At 46.3% G+C, this 17,830-nt stretch overlaps 1 protein-coding gene and 1 pseudogene across 2 annotated transcripts; one reads left to right on the top strand and one right to left on the bottom strand.

Moving 5' to 3' along the window:
* Positions 1–12,564: 12,564 nt before the first annotated feature.
* LOC125519387 lies at positions 12,565–13,448 on the top strand (annotated as a pseudogene).
* A 1,542-nt stretch (positions 13,449–14,990) lies between these two features.
* LOC125523320 (two-component response regulator ORR24-like) lies at positions 14,991–17,487 on the bottom strand. 2 transcript variants are annotated; one of them, XM_048688368.1, is made up of 5 exons: positions 17,402–17,487; positions 17,133–17,301; positions 16,877–17,029; positions 15,388–15,633; positions 14,991–15,292 (listed from the first exon to the last, which is right to left on the bottom strand). In XM_048688368.1, the coding sequence occupies exons 2-4, from the start codon at positions 17,278–17,280 to the stop codon at positions 15,614–15,616; spliced, it is 321 nt and encodes a 106-aa protein (XP_048544325.1). In that variant the 5' UTR covers positions 17,281–17,301; positions 17,402–17,487; the 3' UTR covers positions 14,991–15,292; positions 15,388–15,613. The 2 variants fall into 2 exon arrangements, with proteins under 2 accessions (XP_048544325.1, XP_048544324.1); XM_048688367.1 differs by having other exon boundaries at positions 15,388–17,029.
* Positions 17,488–17,830: the final 343 nt, after the last annotated feature.

Raw genomic sequence — 17,830 nt, 5'->3', positions numbered from 1 at the left:
GAAACCGCCCGTCTGCAACATCAGGGAGGGCACCCGACAGTCGTGCTCTTCAAAGGGGAAGGAGCCCATCTGCGACAACATGGAGCGCATACAGGGTCCGTGCTCTTCCCATGGGAATGAGCCCATCTGTGACAAGTGAGGAAACCCATGATTTGTTTTGCCGTGCCTCTTCACAGGGGGAAACCCATGATTTGTTTTGTTGAGTCCCTTTTGTAGTGTAGTGAGAATATGTCCTGTTTTAATTGCTATATCTGCCTGTTTGCAGTATGCCTTGTTTATTTAAGTTGTTCACAGTGTGATGCTCTATACGTGCAATTATTTATTGTGCAGTATATTTCATCAATCCAGTTTTAAACTTACCGATAGGAATGCATATATTTGCTTGTTGTTAAGCCTATTATAGCTAGCATATGCCTCTTTTAAAGTTTTTTGATTGTTCGGTTGTTTGTAGTTAGCGTATATCCAGTTTCAAATGCTATCTTTGGTTATTCGTAGTATGCCTTTTTTATTCCAGTTATTCACAACATGATGTTCTATATGTGCAAGTATGAACTGTTGTGCTTAACATGCTTCTGGATGTACCTACACAAGGCAATTTTGGGAACGACTGTTATTTTCCATTGAGGTTAGTTTCATCCCATGGCTTATATCTGCTCACTGTTCAGGATATCGGTAGCTGGTACCATATAGGCCGGCAGCTGATAAGGGACTAATCGGTGAATCATACTTTTAACTAGATATATCTGCAACCCATTTATTGTTAGGTTAACTATGGCCATATGTAATATATCTGAGGCTACATAGCAACATGCACTGTACTTAATGTCTAAATATGCAATCCTAGGCTACATAGCAGCAAGGAAGAGTGTTACATTAACGTTCTAATGATGTCTAGATATACGTAGAAGAGCAGCAACAACAACAACAACAACAACAACAACACAATCCTGTTTGGATACTCAACTTAGCTAGAGGTTAGATTTAGTTTCTAGCTCATTACTAACCCTGAACTAACTCCATCCAAAGAGTTGTTTGGATGGCAGGGTTGGATTGACAATAAATGCACTAGGAGAACTAGCTCCAATTAGCACCTCCTGGGTTGGATAGTTTTTTTGGCTGGGTTATAGATGCAACTAACTGTAACCCCTGGATACACCAACAGTTAATCGGTCAATAATTTGTAAGAATGCACTAAACTCCTTCCGGCCCATAATATAATATGTTAATTCATCTAATATGTGAGTATATTCGATGTTATAAGATACTCCCTCCGTTCCTAAATATTTGTCTTTTTAGAGATTTCAAATGGACTACCACATAGAGATGTATATGGACATATTATAAAAGAGTGTTGTGCTACATCATTGTGCAATTGTTGTTTATCTTCTAATATTAACTTGGTGCTTTTAGGTACATATGTCATTGGTAAAGATCCGCGCTTCGACCCTTTCTGCGTATGGGGCAATGAGATATCGATGAACCAGCATCAAGTGAGGAACCTGATAAAGATTATTAGTAAAATGGGTCAAAGATGGCAATTAAACTATTTGTTTAGACTTTATCCAAGACAACAACGATCTGCAGGATGGTAAGTAAGAACTCTGCAGCCTTCCTTTTACTGCCCATAATGAGTTGTGTTAGATGACAATGTCTTAATCTTTTTCCTTTGCAGTGGTTGCCAAAGCAGTTTACTCAAGATTACCTCCCAAACTACATGATTGGTGGCCATGCAAAGGTTAAAGTATTTCTACCCGAACATGATGATTATCTAGATGATTTCATGAAGACCGTGAAGGATGGGCAGTCAGCCATCACAAGGGGTTGGACTAGAGTCGTGCGTGCCTTCTGCATGGAGGAGGGCACAATATGGGCATTCCGCTTCACCTTGTTTAGCAACCAGAATATATTTCTCCTCTTTCTTTACCGTCTTTAATAGTATAAGTGTACAGCTGTGGTTCATCATTCTTTATTTGGATCTTATGTAAGTCTTGAACATATGTACCTATGAATCGAATAATGCATTGGTTGTTTGAACCTGATGGATATGAATAAAGTTGTAGCATACATTCAAATTCAAATTCAAAGCCAAATCCGGTACAATTTGGAAAAGCAGCTATTAAATTAGGGTGAAATTGTGCTCTCGAGGTTGTTACGGCACACACATTTGGTAAAACACAAATGTTTGCGATATGCACCATAATCAGAGATGGTTCACAGAGAGGAAACATGTGCAAGCATGCACACAATTGTCTTTTGCAAACCGTGTGCAATGTCAGACAATATCACAAACGGTGCGGGAAAACTAAATGTTTGTGTTAGTTGCCTTATCGTACACGAGTCGCAACCATGAACCGTTTCTGATGAAGTATGCATCGTAAACATTGCACCACAGGATAGCGTGTGTGATAGTTGTCGTATACGACGATGTTACGACGGTCCGACGTTTCGTATCATGTCCAACACTCGTATGATGATTAGCTAATCTTCTTAACGGTGAACCATTTGTGATGGGCCGCACATCATACACGTTCTATAATAGTGAATCATTTGTGATGGGCCGCGCATCGTAAACGTAGAACCACAGAATACTGACTGCGATGGCAATGCGAGCAGAAACGAGTAGGAGTACTGTAGGGGCCCTATCCCCGACGGTATCTGGGTCATGTGGGAGGGACCCCCCTATTGCCCACACTCACTTGGAGACGGTTCCAAATGACATCGCGGAAAGGAGTTAAAAACCGTTTGTTTAGGACTAACGCGCACCAGTTGTGTGACCTTAAGTACCCCTTCCCACTACCTCGCATCGTCCAGATTATTGATGCAACCACGGGACACGATTCACTGTGTTTCCTCGATGCACACTCTGGATACCATCAAATTAAGATGAAGGAATCCGACCAGGCCGCAACGACATTCATCACCCCGTATGGGTCTTTCTGCTTCAACACTATGCCTTTCGGGCTCAAGAACGCCAGCGCCACTTACCAACGCATGATTCAAATGTGCCTGGAAAAGAAAATCGGCACGTTCAAACATTGGTGGATGATTTACGCCTTATATTCGACAACCTCCGAACATATGATATAAGGCTCAATCCAGAAAAGTGCTTTTTCGGCTTTCCCGCCAGCAAACTGCTCGGGTTCATTGTATCCAATAGAGGAATTGAAGCAAACCCAGCCAAAATCCGGGCCCTATCACAATTGGCAACACCAACTGACCTCAAACAGGTCCAAAAACTATTCGGGTGTGTAGCAGCTTTGAGCCGTTTTATCTACAGATTAGGAGAAAAGGCATTGCCATTGTATCGCCTGCTCCGATGCACCGACCACTTCAAGTGGTCGGACGCTGCAGCGGCCGGACTGGAGGAAATAAAAACTTTGCTAGCTAGCAACCCAATCCTGGCCGCACCAAACGTCAGCGAACCAATGTTGCTTTACATATCTGCAACCCACCAGGTGGTGAGTGGGGTGCTCATCGTCGAACGAGAAGAAGAGGGGCATAAATTTCCACTCCAAAAACCAGTATACTACGTATCGACGGTCCTTACACCACGCAAATATCGATACCCGCAATATCCGAAGATAGCATATGCGGTCTTTATGGCATCCCGCAAGCTGTGACACTACTTTCAAGAGTGCTCGATCATGGTGGCTTCAGAAGTACCACTCAATGATATTATAAACAACCGAGACGCCACCGGCAGGATTGCCAAATGGGCCATTGATCTCTTACCATTCGAAATAACGTACAAACCACGCCGAGCCATTAAATCTCACGTGTTGGCTTACTTCGTCGCCGAATGGACAGAGGCCGAATTCCCTAAAGAGTACGACACGTATTCCAACTGGGTGATGCACTTCGATGGCTCTAAAATGCTAGCCGGACTTGGGGTCGGCGTCTTCCTGACATCCCCCACAGGAGATACAGTCTGTTATGTGCTCCAAATACTATATACAGACTCTAATAACACAGCCGAATACGAGGCCTTATTGCATGGTCTTTGAATGGCTGCCTCTATGGGCATACAACGCCTCGAGGTGCGCAATGATTCAAACCTCGCAATATCCCATATAAACCGAGATTTTGATGCCAAAGATCCGAAGATGGCGGCTTACCGCAACGTCGTACTCAAAATATCAGCTAGGTTCGATGGGCTTGAGTTTCATCACGTGGCCCGAGAGAGCAATCAAGCAGCAAACATCCTTGCTCGCATGGGGGCTAAACGTGACCCCATCCCACCTAAAACCTTCATGGAAAGGCTCTTCAAGCCATCCGTGGTATGGCAGGACGAGAGCAGCAACATCAGTCTAGATCCGATCACACCCCCGGATTCTGAATACAATCCCAATATCATCGGGGGCTTGGCCACCGAACTAACGCCATCGGCTCATGTAATCATGGCGGTAATCGCCCCATGGACTGAACCCTTCCTGGCCTACCTCAATAGGCGAGAGCTCCCCGAGGACCCGAATGATGGTCGATGCATCACCCGACGCTCGAAAGCCTACATGGTTCATGAAGGAGAGCTCTACAAGAAAAGTACTACCGGAGTCCTTCAAAGGTGTATCTCCGAAGAAGAGGGGCGGCAGCTCTTGGCCGAAATCCATGCTGGTCTTGGCGGTCATCATGCCGCAGCTTGGGCCCTTGTAAGTAAAGCCTTCCGAACTGGATTTTTCTGGCCTACGGCCCAAGCAGATGCACAACACCTCGTCCAACGTTGTGTAGGATGCCATCTTTTCGCCAATCAAAGCCATATGCCGCCAACCTCCCTACAAAAAATCCCCATTACTTGGCCCTTTGTGGTTTGGGGGCTTTACATGGTCGGACCCCTTAAAGGGGAAGCCATAAGAAAAAACATCTGTTGGTCATGGTGGATAAATTCACCAAGTGGATAGAGGCCAAGCCAGTTAGAACGGCTGAAGCCGGAGTAGTGATAGATTTCATATCAGGTGTCGTACACCGTTATGGTATCCCACACAGCATCATCACCAATAACGGCTCCAACTTCACAGCCGACGAAGTAAAAAAACTTGGTGCGCTAATATGGGCATCATGCTCGATTATGCCTCCATCTATAACCCTCAAATAATCAGTCAAGTCGAACGGGCTAATGGCCTGATAATGAGCGGCATTAAACCTAGACTAGTGCGATCTTTACAGGAGTCAGATAAACACTGGGTTGAGGAGCTCGACTCCGTACTCTGGGGCTGCGAACCACGCCCAATCGCACGGCCGGATACACACCGTTCTTCATGGTGTACGGTGTAGAGGCCATCTTGCCCTGCCATATTATCCACGACTCACCTCGAGTCAGCATGTACGAGGAAAAAGAAGCCGAGCTCGATCGGCAAGATGACTTAGATGGCCTGGAGGAGGAGCGCGATGTCGCAAAAGCTCGCTCAGTATTCTACCAAAACCAAGCTCGAAGATACCAAAGTAGAGAAGTGCGGGCCAAGACTTACAATGTTGGTGAACTCGTTGTACGCCTACCAGAGAATAAAATGGACAAGCTCAAGCACAAATGGGAGGGTCCCTTCATTATAGATGAAGTTCTCACCGGAGGGGCCAATCGCCTTCGTAATGCATCAGAAAATCGCTTAGAGCCGAACCCATGGAACGCGGCCAGACTCCGAAGATTCTACGCCTAAGTCCGAACTCACTGTTCATTACCTTTTTCTATTCTTTTCTTTTTCTTCTTTTCGTTTTTATACGACTTCTGGCTCGTGTTCGGATAAACCGCAAACTTGAGGGGCATACATCCTTAAATGTATATACCCCACAATACCTGGGGGCTTCTTTTCACAAGAAGTTTATTATTATTTTTTGAGCATCAAGCTCATAGTATATATGTGTCGTCTACTCATATATGTCTTTTATTCACCATTATATGCACCTTTATGACTTAAGTTTTTGCCAAGCTAGGTTGCCTATCTCCTGTGCTTATGCCCTATGTTCCCGCTTGTTCGGCTAGGGCATAAAGGGAGCACTTCTGCGATTGTTACAGCCGGGTTACCCGGACGTGTACCTCAGACGGGTGAAGCCGAAAGCTAGCGTTCTTAAGGGAATAATTGGTCGGCGAGGAAAAGACAAACTGCCCTTGTTGCAATGCAAAGCCCCCAGACTATAATGTGTACTGTGATTTTTAGCATCACAGCTTTGGTATACACAAAAAAAAACCGGATGCTAGCCCAGGGAAAGGAACCCTTAACGGAACTATTCTCTCTGGAAGATGTTTCTTACAATCAAATGTAATATAACATAACTCCTCGAATACAACTTGTCTGTTCAAGCAACTATGACCGCACTGCCTGGTTTCTGAACATACTTTGGTGTTTACCTATGGTATAGTATTCGGAAACACTCCAAACCTAGGGTTTTTGGAGGTCAAAGCAGAAAGTCTGCCATGACAATCGTTTTACAAATTCGGCTGGAGAGAAGTTTGTCAATAACTCAAAAACTTCTTCTTCCTCTAGACCCTCTAACAGGTTGTCTAGTTTACAATCCTATTGAGAAAATTTGGCGGCCATCTTCACTTGGTCGTACACCAGGCTGACTGGAATTTCCTGCCCATTGGATCCTCGAGGTCCGACCCACGCCATATGATTCGGATCAAGTCCGGTGTACCATGTTTTCACCATGGCCCAGGCTTCCCGAGAACCTTCTCGGCAGGCTGATATCTTCCATAGCCCAAAACGGCGACGAGCTCCCTTGAATAAATTAACGAGTGCCTCCATACTTCCTGGAGGAGAATCGGCTGGCCATAAAGCCTTAGTGATGTTTCTCATTGCTTTCTGAGCTCTCTCATGCACCTTAGACAACTCTTGTAGTTGGTCGCCTTGAAATCCGGACACCTCTTCTTCGGGCCGCCTAGTCAGCACACCTACAGAAATAAACTTGTTAGGATTCGCATTAACAAGCTGCACGGAAAAAAGTTAAATGGCATACTGAATATGCCGCCTCTCAGCTTTCGGTTCTCCTTCAAGGCGTCCGCCAGTTGGGCTCGCACGTCTTTCAGCTCTTCGCCTAGCTGGGTGTTAGCGTCCTGCAGCTTGTTCTTCTCATCCCTGGTCCGTGTCAGTACACGCTCACCAGCGGCCTCTTGCCTTTCGGCATGTTGCTTAGGCACCTGTGCGGCCTTCAGTTTCTCTTCCAGTTGATCCATCGTAAATACAACAGTGTTTATTTGAATAAACATTACTGGCACATGATAGTACTTTCGGGACAGAAGGGGACATTACAGTCGGGGCCTCCTTGGACATCTGCAGTTAGGCGCTAACAGTAGTTAGCTAGGTCCGACACTTTTCTAGCTCCTGAGACAGCATGTTGTTCTTCTCTGTGAGTACCTGATTATACAACGATCCTTAAATTTAGTTGCTTCAACTATTTCAAGTCTCGGGGGCTGCCGGTATATGATTATTAAATCTTCTCAATACGAGCATATCCTTTGAAAGCTGGTAAGTGGCTCCAACAAGCCCATCCCGAGCAGCTCGGATGTAGGCATCCGCCAAGCTGAAGGCATTGAATGCCTCTTCAATAAAGTTGGGGTCGCGCATAGCGGCTCTCCGGCGCCGATGGTTCATTGCACTCTCCACTTCGGAGTTGGTGACGGATACATTATCCGAATCTTCAGAGAGAGGACAATCCGGCATTGCACCCGTGTCAACTCTAGCCCTGGATACAGGGTCCAGGGTCGGATTGGTGGACGCATGTCTGGTGAGGTCTCCGGATACAGTCCGGCGAATGCTCTTCCTAAAATATGGTGCAGTAAGGGACGTTAAAATTCGGTATGATTGCCATGGGGCACCATACCTCTTTGATGAAGGCTGGGCAGTGTCGCCATCCGCCTTTCTCTTTGAAGACCTACCTCGCACAGGCTCCACCCTTTTAAGGGATGCCTCTGGTGCGGAGTGACGAGATGAGCGCCGCCCCTTTAAAGCACGAGACAGTGCAGTGGGTGAAGCGCGGAGAGAAAACTCTTTTGGAGGAGACGTCTTCGAGGTACTTACGTGAGAGGATCCCCCTCCTTGAGCTTCTGTGCCGCCCCTTTAAAGGCCGGGGTAGTCTGCTGTAATGGCCACATCTGTGCCGTCGTAGCTCGCATGATAGAATACCCCCTCCTTGAGCTCTACAAATATATCAGGATCCTCCTCAAATCCAAGATCCAGGTCCCGAATATGATCCTCTAGCTGCGGAGCAGAGCTATAAATCCCTGCGACAGCCTTCCTCCATTCCTATTAAAAGATAGTTGGATTAAAAGTTCAAATAAATACGACTCGGGAAGGAGATCAAATAAAGTTACGAAGCAAAGGCTCACCCAACTGGGAGGATTGTACATGGAAAATCCTCCTCGGGATTTAAGGCTAATGAACTCTTCTTTCTCCCCTTTATAAAGATCATCCAACATGGAGGCCAGCACGGCGAAGTTGTCCGGACCCTTGCGACAATGCGAGATGTGTCATCCTCCCCGTTGTAGTTCCACATGGGGAATCCTCTGGATTTGAGTGGTTGAATACCTCGCATTATGGAAATTGCCATCACCTAGATTATGGACAGTCTGAATTGGGCGAGTATCTTTATCTTGTCCATTAACTTCTTAACCTCCACGCTATCTTCCTCCTCGAAGCACTGGGGGCACCAGCTATGGCGCTTTTTTAATTGAGTGTTGGAAAATTCGGGTAGGCCTCGTCGGATTGGGCCCGGGAGAACGACGTCTTCAATATAAAACCACTCCGAGGGCCACTATTTGGATGCCTTCTTCGGAGTGCCAGATTGGTATCCTGTCCCGGCTATGCGCCATATTTCGGCACCGCCCACCTTGAATATGGATCCCTTTTGGGAGCGAGGGGCGGGGCAGAAAAGCTTCCTCCACAATTCAAAATGGGCCTCACAGCCTAGGAACAGCTCGCAAAGAGCGACGAAGTCCGCGATGTGCAGAATGGAGCCCGACGTGAGATTGTGCAGTTGGAGGCCATAGTACTCTAGGAGGCCTCGGAGGATGGGGTGGATTGGAAACCCAACGCCTCTTAATAGAAAGGAAATGAAGCACACTCGCTCCCCTTCTGAACGGGGACTAGATCTGCAGGTGGGAGATATCCCTGCACCTAGAGCTTGGTTAGCTGGGCATGGGATATACAACAGCTCTCCCAATCACCTTTTTGAGGACCGTGGGGGCGGGAGGAAGAACTGGGAGCGCTGGCCATGCTTGCGTGCTTTCTTGTGTCAAGCTCTAAGGATTTTCCGCCTGGTGTGGAATGGCATCTGGATTCGATCTCCTTAAATAGACGCCTTCCCTACACGCCTTCCCTACACGTGGTAGCCGGGGCGACGATGGCGCAGAAGCCGAAGGATATGACATTTAGTGTAAAGCCGAACTATTTGAAGAACTCACCTTACCAAGACTGAAGATATAAAAGCCGAATACAGTCCTTTGGTTCAGATGCTTTGAAGACTGCGGAGTAGGAACTCGCCTTGCAATGCCGAAGACAATTTGCGTGCTGGACACATCGTCATTGAAGATTGGTTCGGGGGCTACTGAGGCAGTCCTGTATTAGGGGGTCCTCGGGCGTCCGGGCTATGTGACATGGGCCAGACTCATGGGCCTTGAAGATAAAAGATGGAAGGCTTTACCCCATGTCCGGATGGGACTCTCGTTGGCATGGAAGGCAAGCTAGGCGCTCGGATATGAAGATTCCTTCCTCTCTAAACCGACTTTGTACAACCTAGGCCCCTCCGGTGTCTATATAAACCGGAGAGTTTAGTCCATAGGGTCAATCATAATCATACAGGCTAGACATCTAGGGTTTAGCCATCACGATCTTGTGGGAGATCAACTCTTGTAATCCGTATACTCATCAAATTCAATCAAGTAGGACGTAGGGGTTTTACCTCCATCAAGAGGGCCTGAACCTGGGTAACCATCGTGTCCCTTGCCTCCTGTTACCCTCGATCCTTAGACGCACAGTTCGGGACCCTACCCGAGATCTGCCGGTTCTGACACCGACAGTGGCCTTGCCTGATGTCGATGATGATACCCGTGCCTGTGGCCGTCGTGACATACGTTTTATGTTCCTACTTCTTAGTTTCTTTAGATGACGATGATGATGTTCCATGTCTTGCAATACTTATGTTCATGAAGTTTCGACGATGATGATGTTGATGATCTTTAGATGATGAACTTGAGTACCTTTAGATGATGATGATGATCTTGAGTATCTTTAGATGATGAACTTGATGATGATCTTGAGTATCAGATGATGATCTGTCATATTTCTGTGTATATATGCATACTGTCGTATTTTGTGTCTTTGAATGCTTTCAAATTGAAAGAAAAGAGAGAAAACAAAGCAAATAAAAATACAGAACAGATCTATAGCCATGGCCAGGAGAAACTAGGACCTGCCACATGGTGAAGGTATGCCGACGGGCAGACCGTCGGCATACCCTGCTGCTAGGAGCGCCCAGCAGCTGCCGCGTGGCACTGGTATGGTGACGGCCTCGCCGTCGGCATACCAGTGCCACGTGGCAGCCCATGGTTGGGCAACGTGTTTGATGGCGCCGTCTGGTGCCGTCTGGTGAAATTCTGCGCCGACGGTGTTTTTATGCTGACGGTCGTACGGACGCCGTCGGCATATATGTCTATGCCCATGGTCTGACGCAAGTACACTGACGTTATCTACGCCGATGGGGATATGCCGACGGTGGCCGTCCACATAGACCTATGCCGACGGCAATGAGCCTATGCCGACAGCCGGCGGCCGTCGACATAGGGTGTTAGTCCGGTAGTGGTCCTTTGGTGCCTACTCCACGGCCCATTCACCTCCGCACCGGTGGAAAAGGTGGTTGAGCTCTCCTGACCAGAATTGGACCCGAAGATCTAGAGGCAATCCATGGACTTTTTATGTTGTTAATGCATGCTTGCTCGCATACATGCATGCATGCATTTTCTGTACGTGTGTGTGGGACATGAGGATTGAAGTTAGTTTTCTGTACGTGCGCTTAGCAGCTGAGCTGCCCAAGCAGACTAAAATAAATGACATCAATCTTGCGGATCTCACCTAGCAAAGTTCTCTGCCAGAGTCCACTCCGACTGTGCACCTAGACGCCCTCTTCTCATGGTTGTACTAATTAATCCATCCTCTTCTCAGTCGCTAATTGTTGTTCTGTGCTTGCGTCAATTGCTCCATCCTCTTCTCTCTGTGCTTTTCTGTAGTAATTAGTTATCAGGTCCTCCGCCGTATCTCAAGTTCCACAGCTTTTTTTGCATGGCAGCAGTAGATCACATGTCCGCGTCAGCTTTCATCTGCAAGTTGATGCTGCCATATCATCAGCCACTATGGCAGCCACCAAGTCCCCCACATGAACGTCCGTGTTCAGCTCCGTCCGGCCAGGTGCGGCTAAATTTCGTGTTTTGACCCTTTTCTGAAACCTATTCGAGATTTGACCCTAGTTTTAATTTTTTTCGAAATCTGACCTTTTGCTACCGCCAGAGACCATGGCGGTAGGGTATAACAGCCAACCACGAAGGTCCCTGGCTGTAGGGTTGCATGCCCTACCGCCAAAAACCTTCTAAGTATTGAACACAGTGCGTGCTCATGCCTACTGCCAAGTACTTGGCGGTAGGGTCTAACAGCCTACCGCCAGCCTGGTTGGCGGTAGCGATGTTTCCTACCGCCAAAGTCCCTGGCGGTAGGCTGTTAGACCCTACCGTCATGGGCTCTGGCGGTAGCAAAAGGGTCAGATCTCGAATTTTTTTAAACTAGGATCAAATCTCGAATAGGTTTTAGAAAAAGATCAAAACACGAAAATTTGCCGCCAGGTGCAACCAACAGCTGTCATGTCGGCCACTGGAACCACCAAATTTGGCTCCGACCGGCCAGACATAAATATCCGCCACTATCAGGAACAATTCCGGACTTTCCCCTAGCATCATATGAATGAAAAAAGATGACTCAATTATACCAAACAAAGGCTTTAATAGCATGGATTAAAAACGTTGAAGTTCCTGTGGTATTTCCGTGCTTTACAAGTCGTATGAAGTTTCCCCCGCATGGCCGTTTGATGGTTTTTGATCGGTCAAGCATCATCCACCAAATATATATTGGAAGGAGAAGAAATAGTTGATTGCACGAAAGAAAATCGATGGCCACACAACGGGATGACGGAGTATCTCATCTCTTTTTTGCCGCAGCTAGATTGGAATGAGATGGAACAATTGATGTGTGGGAAAAAAACAATGATCATGTCCGACGGTGAAGGACGATATCATTTCTTTTTTTAAACCTAGGATCTGATCTTTTTCCCATCAATCTCAAAAGGGGAAAGGAGACCACGTTATCTATCATAATGGGATGGTGGGTAATTTTTTCACTTAAATCTTTATCTTTATCTTTACCTAATAATAATAGGGGAGGGGAGACCACGTTTGGACTCTACTGCAGTTGCCATATGTTGCCACGTTTGGACTTTACACTGTTTGGTTGTGAGTTCTCCTTCATATGTGTGGCGTGTCTGAACCAAATAGTAGACAGAAAACTGATCCGTTTTCGGCGGCCGTACTCATGTCCCATGTCGTGGCGGCAGCGGTGGCGTCGTTGTCGTTGTCGTTGGCGATGTTGCTATATACGCGGTGTCATCGCTGGTCCGGAGGATGTTCCGCGTGCTGGGGTTTCAGCGTTGTCGCCGTCATCGGGGGCGCTGCTACGTGGCGTTTCATCATGGATCCGCAGGGTGTTGAACGCTGGCGTGGTTCCCGCCGTCCCCCTTCGCGCTGCTCAACGGCAAGTTGTCCAAGACCATGTTGACGTCCCTGGCCATGTGTCCCCTGGCACTCACCTTCCTGCTTCTTGCCAACGCCTGCGTCACCGGTGTGCTCCGTGCATACCCACACGAGCGGCGACGGGCATGTATGTTGCTCCCGCCCAGCGTCGACATCGCACGCGTACCTCGCGCTCGTCGCCACGCTCCTCTTGGGCTCCTACATCATGTTCTCCGCCAACGTCGCCTTCTGGCTGCTCTTCCTGGCCTTCGGCGCTGCAGACCTTGGCTTCACCTCCCGCGTGTCCATACCAGAGCTCTCGGCGTCGCCACGGTCGTCTGCAACCACGCTGTCGTGGTGGCGGCCATGGAGGAGCGATGCACCGGGCACGCCGCGGTGCTGAGAGCGTGTGTCCTCATCAGGGGTCACATGCCCACCATGCTGGCAATGGCACTGCCTACCAACCTGGGCATGGCGGGGGCGGATGCGCTATTTCACCTCCGGGTGGTGTCGCACCGGATGGCCGGGAGGCTGGCGAGGCCTTCTCGGTCAGAATACATCCACATGCCCTGCGTCGTCCTTGAGATCATCGTCAGCTGCTTGCTCTACAGGAGCTGCAGAGAGGAGTGAAACAGATGAGCTGAGAGAGCTAGAGCCCAAGCAGAAGGTTGGAGATCACCTATCTATCATTTAAAAACTAGCTATCGATCTGTTGGTTAGAAAATTTCTGTTGGTAACTCCGGATCCATGTTCGTGTTTCGCAGCACGACGTAGCCCCTCCTTCTCCCATGAGTATAAAAAAACTCGAGCCCGTACCACTATTGTTTTACCCAGCAAAACCCAGAAGCCGTAACGGCAACTTCTTGAGGCGGTTGTTGCACTTCTGGAGGTCGAGCAGGGAGTTATAGCCCTTCTTCTGGTGGACCAGATGAGACATCCCCATCGGAATAGTGGATAGTGTAACAAGACGACGGACGCTTGCCTGCCGCGCCCGCACTCCAACACTAGATGCACGGGTTCGCGGCGCACCTTTCTTACGTGGGTTGCCGAGACATCAAGTAAGCCACAATGCACTTCTTCCACAATGCTATTCATTATTGTGGTTTCAATTGCATTGGGCAATTTAGATATTTGGTGCCAAAGCTTGAACAATATTGGTTTTTTCCTATGACATATCACGAGCCCTCCTACCTGTTGCTGCTCTAGATCGAGTTCGTATGCTCTTCTCAAGCCTATCGTCATGGATTTAGTTCCTTTGTGATTTTGAGTCCGACCGAGCATGGCAAGTTGGCAACACTACTGCAAGATCATAGTAACTACAAGAGAAAAAAATCATATGTGCAAGGTGAGTCCACACTTCATTCAAACTCCTTGCTTTTTCTCTTGCTATATCTCTGTCCTATATTTTCTTCTCACATTTTAAAATAAAAAATAGATGGTATGAATTTGGCTAATGTTGGCTGGTCGAGAGATGACAGATCTATTTGGGTCTGGATCCTGGGATTCACTTGTTGAGTACAAGGTGCACGTGCTATCATATAACTCTCTGGTAGTGTGTTGCGGCTGGGGAAGAGACAAGGAGAGAAGAGAACAATTCAACAGGGGAAGAATAGAGCCAGGAGCAGCAAAAACAATGGTCATTGATTCTGTGCTATTGCAACGGATGAACAAACAATGAAGAAAGATGAACGAGGGAAGATAAACCGGAAAACAGAAGAGTGGGTGCTTTCTTGGCAAGCATTGTCATACTCATCAACACACTTCAAGGGTATCCTTCTATTTAGTATCAAACTATCAAGAGCCATACTTACTATTAGGCTAAATGGTTATGTGATATTTTTTTTCTCCTCCGTTGCAACGCACGGGCATGTTTGCTAGTCAAGTCTAACTATGATCACATCACGGGGTGAACGAGGATCTCATCATCATAATGGCATGCTGGGTAATTTTGTCACTTAAATCAAATCTAATGGCCGTATAATTTTAGTCAATTAAATCAAATCTAATGGCTGTGTAATTTTAGTCTATTAAATTAACAGTTGAATATTTCTATTTTTTGTGGGATTTTTCTAGAATATTTCTCTTTTTTTGGTTATCCCATCAAGCACCTTTTTATATAAATAGATTTAATGTATGAACTCGCCCTAAGGTGTGTCTGATAAATTGGTCCTAAAGACCATGTCATAGACAGGGGCACATGTTTTTACCTTGAAATGTTTTCTCGGGAAAAGATGCAACATCACATTGATAATACATAGAACAATAATGGTTCCATCAGAAATAGCATAACAGAACGTCGTTTTGATCTCAAAAGACAACAGACTTAACAAAAAGCCAGAGTAAAATAGAAGCCCCGACACGACTGTACTTCTAACTAGACTACAATAATTCAGATAGTTTCAAGGTACAGTGTGCAAGAACAAGGGAATGGCCAATTAAAAGTTCCCAACGTGCATGCGAAAAAATCTCGCGTGTAGGTTGGGTTAACCAACATAAGTGTCATTATCCATCCATGACAGCCTCCTCTCCAATGAAATCCTACAGCGAGAAAGATAGTTTGATTTAAATACACATGTTCAGTTCAAAATTTCATATGCACAGACTAGATACATGTCAACGAGAAAAGTTCTTACTTCATTGAGAAGGTTGGAAATACCAACCGATGACAAGGCATTGATGCCATTCAGTTGACCACCAAGCGCTTGCTGATCCATTGTTCCATCTTGCACATGAGAATGCCAGATGCATCACCGACATCATGCATCTGGGTCAATGGGACGAAACCATCTGTTTGATGGTTGGAAAGTGCAGAACTAGTTCTTCCGTAGTTAACCATATCAGTCTCTGCCACTGAAGTTCTTACTGTACCATGTGCAGACCTGCCATTTAACATCATTCCAACCGAGCCCATGTTGCTTTCTATGTTAAATTAGTGTGCTAGTTCAAAGTCAAAAAAGCTGTAGGATCGTAGATATTATACATGGTTAACCTACTCAATGTATCTGCTTAAAAGTGGCACTCCTTTATATGGTATTCTCAGGAGTAAGTACTTTTAACAAACAATCTCAAGCAGATTATAGATGGGTAATCCTTTAATAACATAAATACAACATACGTAGTTTCCTAATTGTATTACTCATGCCACCCTAGCAAACAGGTGCTGCAATTCTATACTTTGTGTGATTGCAAGGACTAGACATTTGATATTAGTTTAGAAAACAACTAAATATAATTTGGTCATATCAGAAAATATAAATATATTATAGTTTTGGTTCTTATGACTAGATTTTTACAATAGTTAAATTAAATTGAGTCCATCAATGCACCCACACCGAACACATACGAGTAGTCGGTGTACATTGCATAGGTGTGGCACATACTCACAATAAGCTAGATTACCATATATATTGTATGGATGGTATTTGAACTCTAGACTTCAGGCACTATGTATTGAAGTTCTAAAACAAATTTATACTGAATCTAGACGACATGTTTTAATGCAATTGGAACATCAATTCATCGAAAATAGAACCGGTTCCTATAGGGGCTTGTTGCCTACTTATAATTATATATGGTACACATCACCATGTCTATAGCATACTAAAAACAATTAACACAATTATTTAAATCAATAATACATTGGCTCTCATAACTCACAGGTTACCACTTCCATTCCCTTGCCCCCACTAGCCATCAATCGATGGATGAGCGGTTCGGCAGGATCCCATTGGTTCAGGCAAGGAACCGATACCACTAGCGATCCTGCCATCCGGCCTACTCTTAATTAACTAATGTGTCGATTCACCTCCGCTCTACTACCCGGCCCACGGGCCATCCGATCGGACAGATGAACGGTTAGATGGGATCCGGTTGGTTCAGGCTGAAAGGGGATCCCACTCTTTCGATTTCCCCAAAGTTAAACATAAGGTGAGTGTGCCGTGCATGCGTATTTGGTTTCCTAAAATCGTGTTGAATATATAGGATCTCACGTGCTGCCCAAAGGAATGAATGTCCTCTCACTGTATATCCAAGATTCAGCATTAGAAGTACGTTCTCAAAGAGAATTGTCAGCTCATACGCACAAAAATAAAACTAGGACTTAGAATTGAGGAGTGAGTGTACTGATGACGGGCAGATCCATCTCGAGGCGGATGAGCTCGAGGAGCTTGAAGCTGTCCATGTCCTGCATGCGCACGTCGGTGATGACCACATCAAACTTCTCCTTCCCCGCCCTGAGAATCTTCAGCGCCGTCTTGGCATCCGTCACAGTCGTTGCTGCATCGCAGAAAGCATTATTCGCAGAGAAACAAAAAGATCACAAGGCTCCGATTCTAATGGACTTTGGCGAAGCGGAGGGATCAAGATTCAAGAGACTCACGGTGGTATTTGCAGCCGCGCAAGAGGTTGTCTAGCACCTTGAGGCAGACGCAGTCGTCGTCCACGGCAAGGACTCGTAACACGTCCGGGAACTTGTCCTCCGCCGCACCCTCCATCATCTGCCTTTGGTCCCCACCCATCGCGGCCATGTTTTCCGAACTTCTTCCCACCTGGCAAAGCAAATGACATCAAGAAAAACACTGATTAAGGAACAAGGGGACTGACCAACACAAACCCCACAGACATCTTATTAAGAACAGAACCCAAAACCTCTGTTAGATTAGATCCCTCCTTTCCCACCTCCTACAATGTCTTCCTCGTCGCAGGACAGAACAGAACCAAAATGTGGATTTCAGAGGAGCTTTGTGCGAAGGGCTGGAGGATGCAGGGCGCCTTTTATAGGGGTAGAGGGGTCAAGGAAAGGAGTGGAAGTCTTGTGGTCCCCGTTCTGTTCATGCGCAACTTAATTTCTACTCAATAATTTCTGAATCTACAGTACTAATTTCTGAATCTACAGTCTTAATTTTGTGCATGTATTTTGGTGTCTGCTTGTGCCATCCGCCGATGAGAGGAAAGCAAAACCACGGGCTATGTTGCTGTTTTTTGCTTTTTTGTTCTTTTCTTAACAAATGTTGGAGCACGAAGATATGATTTGATTACAAAAAGGAGATACGCCTGCTTTGTTCGGCTGCATGGCCA

This window comes from Triticum urartu, chromosome 7, assembly GCF_003073215.2.
Source record: "Triticum urartu cultivar G1812 chromosome 7, Tu2.1, whole genome shotgun sequence".
Classification (NCBI taxonomy): Eukaryota; Viridiplantae; Streptophyta; class Magnoliopsida; order Poales; family Poaceae; genus Triticum; species Triticum urartu.
This window is presented reverse-complemented; position numbering and strand designations above follow the sequence as displayed.

Coding starts and splice junctions, on each gene's coding strand:
- LOC125523320 (XM_048688367.1), bottom strand. CDS start 17,280: ATGGCCGCGATGGGTGGGGACCAAAGGCAGATGATGGAGGGTGCGGCG. Junction 17,030..17,132: donor GCGCGGCTGCAAATACCACC/GTGAGTCTCTTG, acceptor TCTGCGATGCAG/CAACGACTGTGACGGATGCC.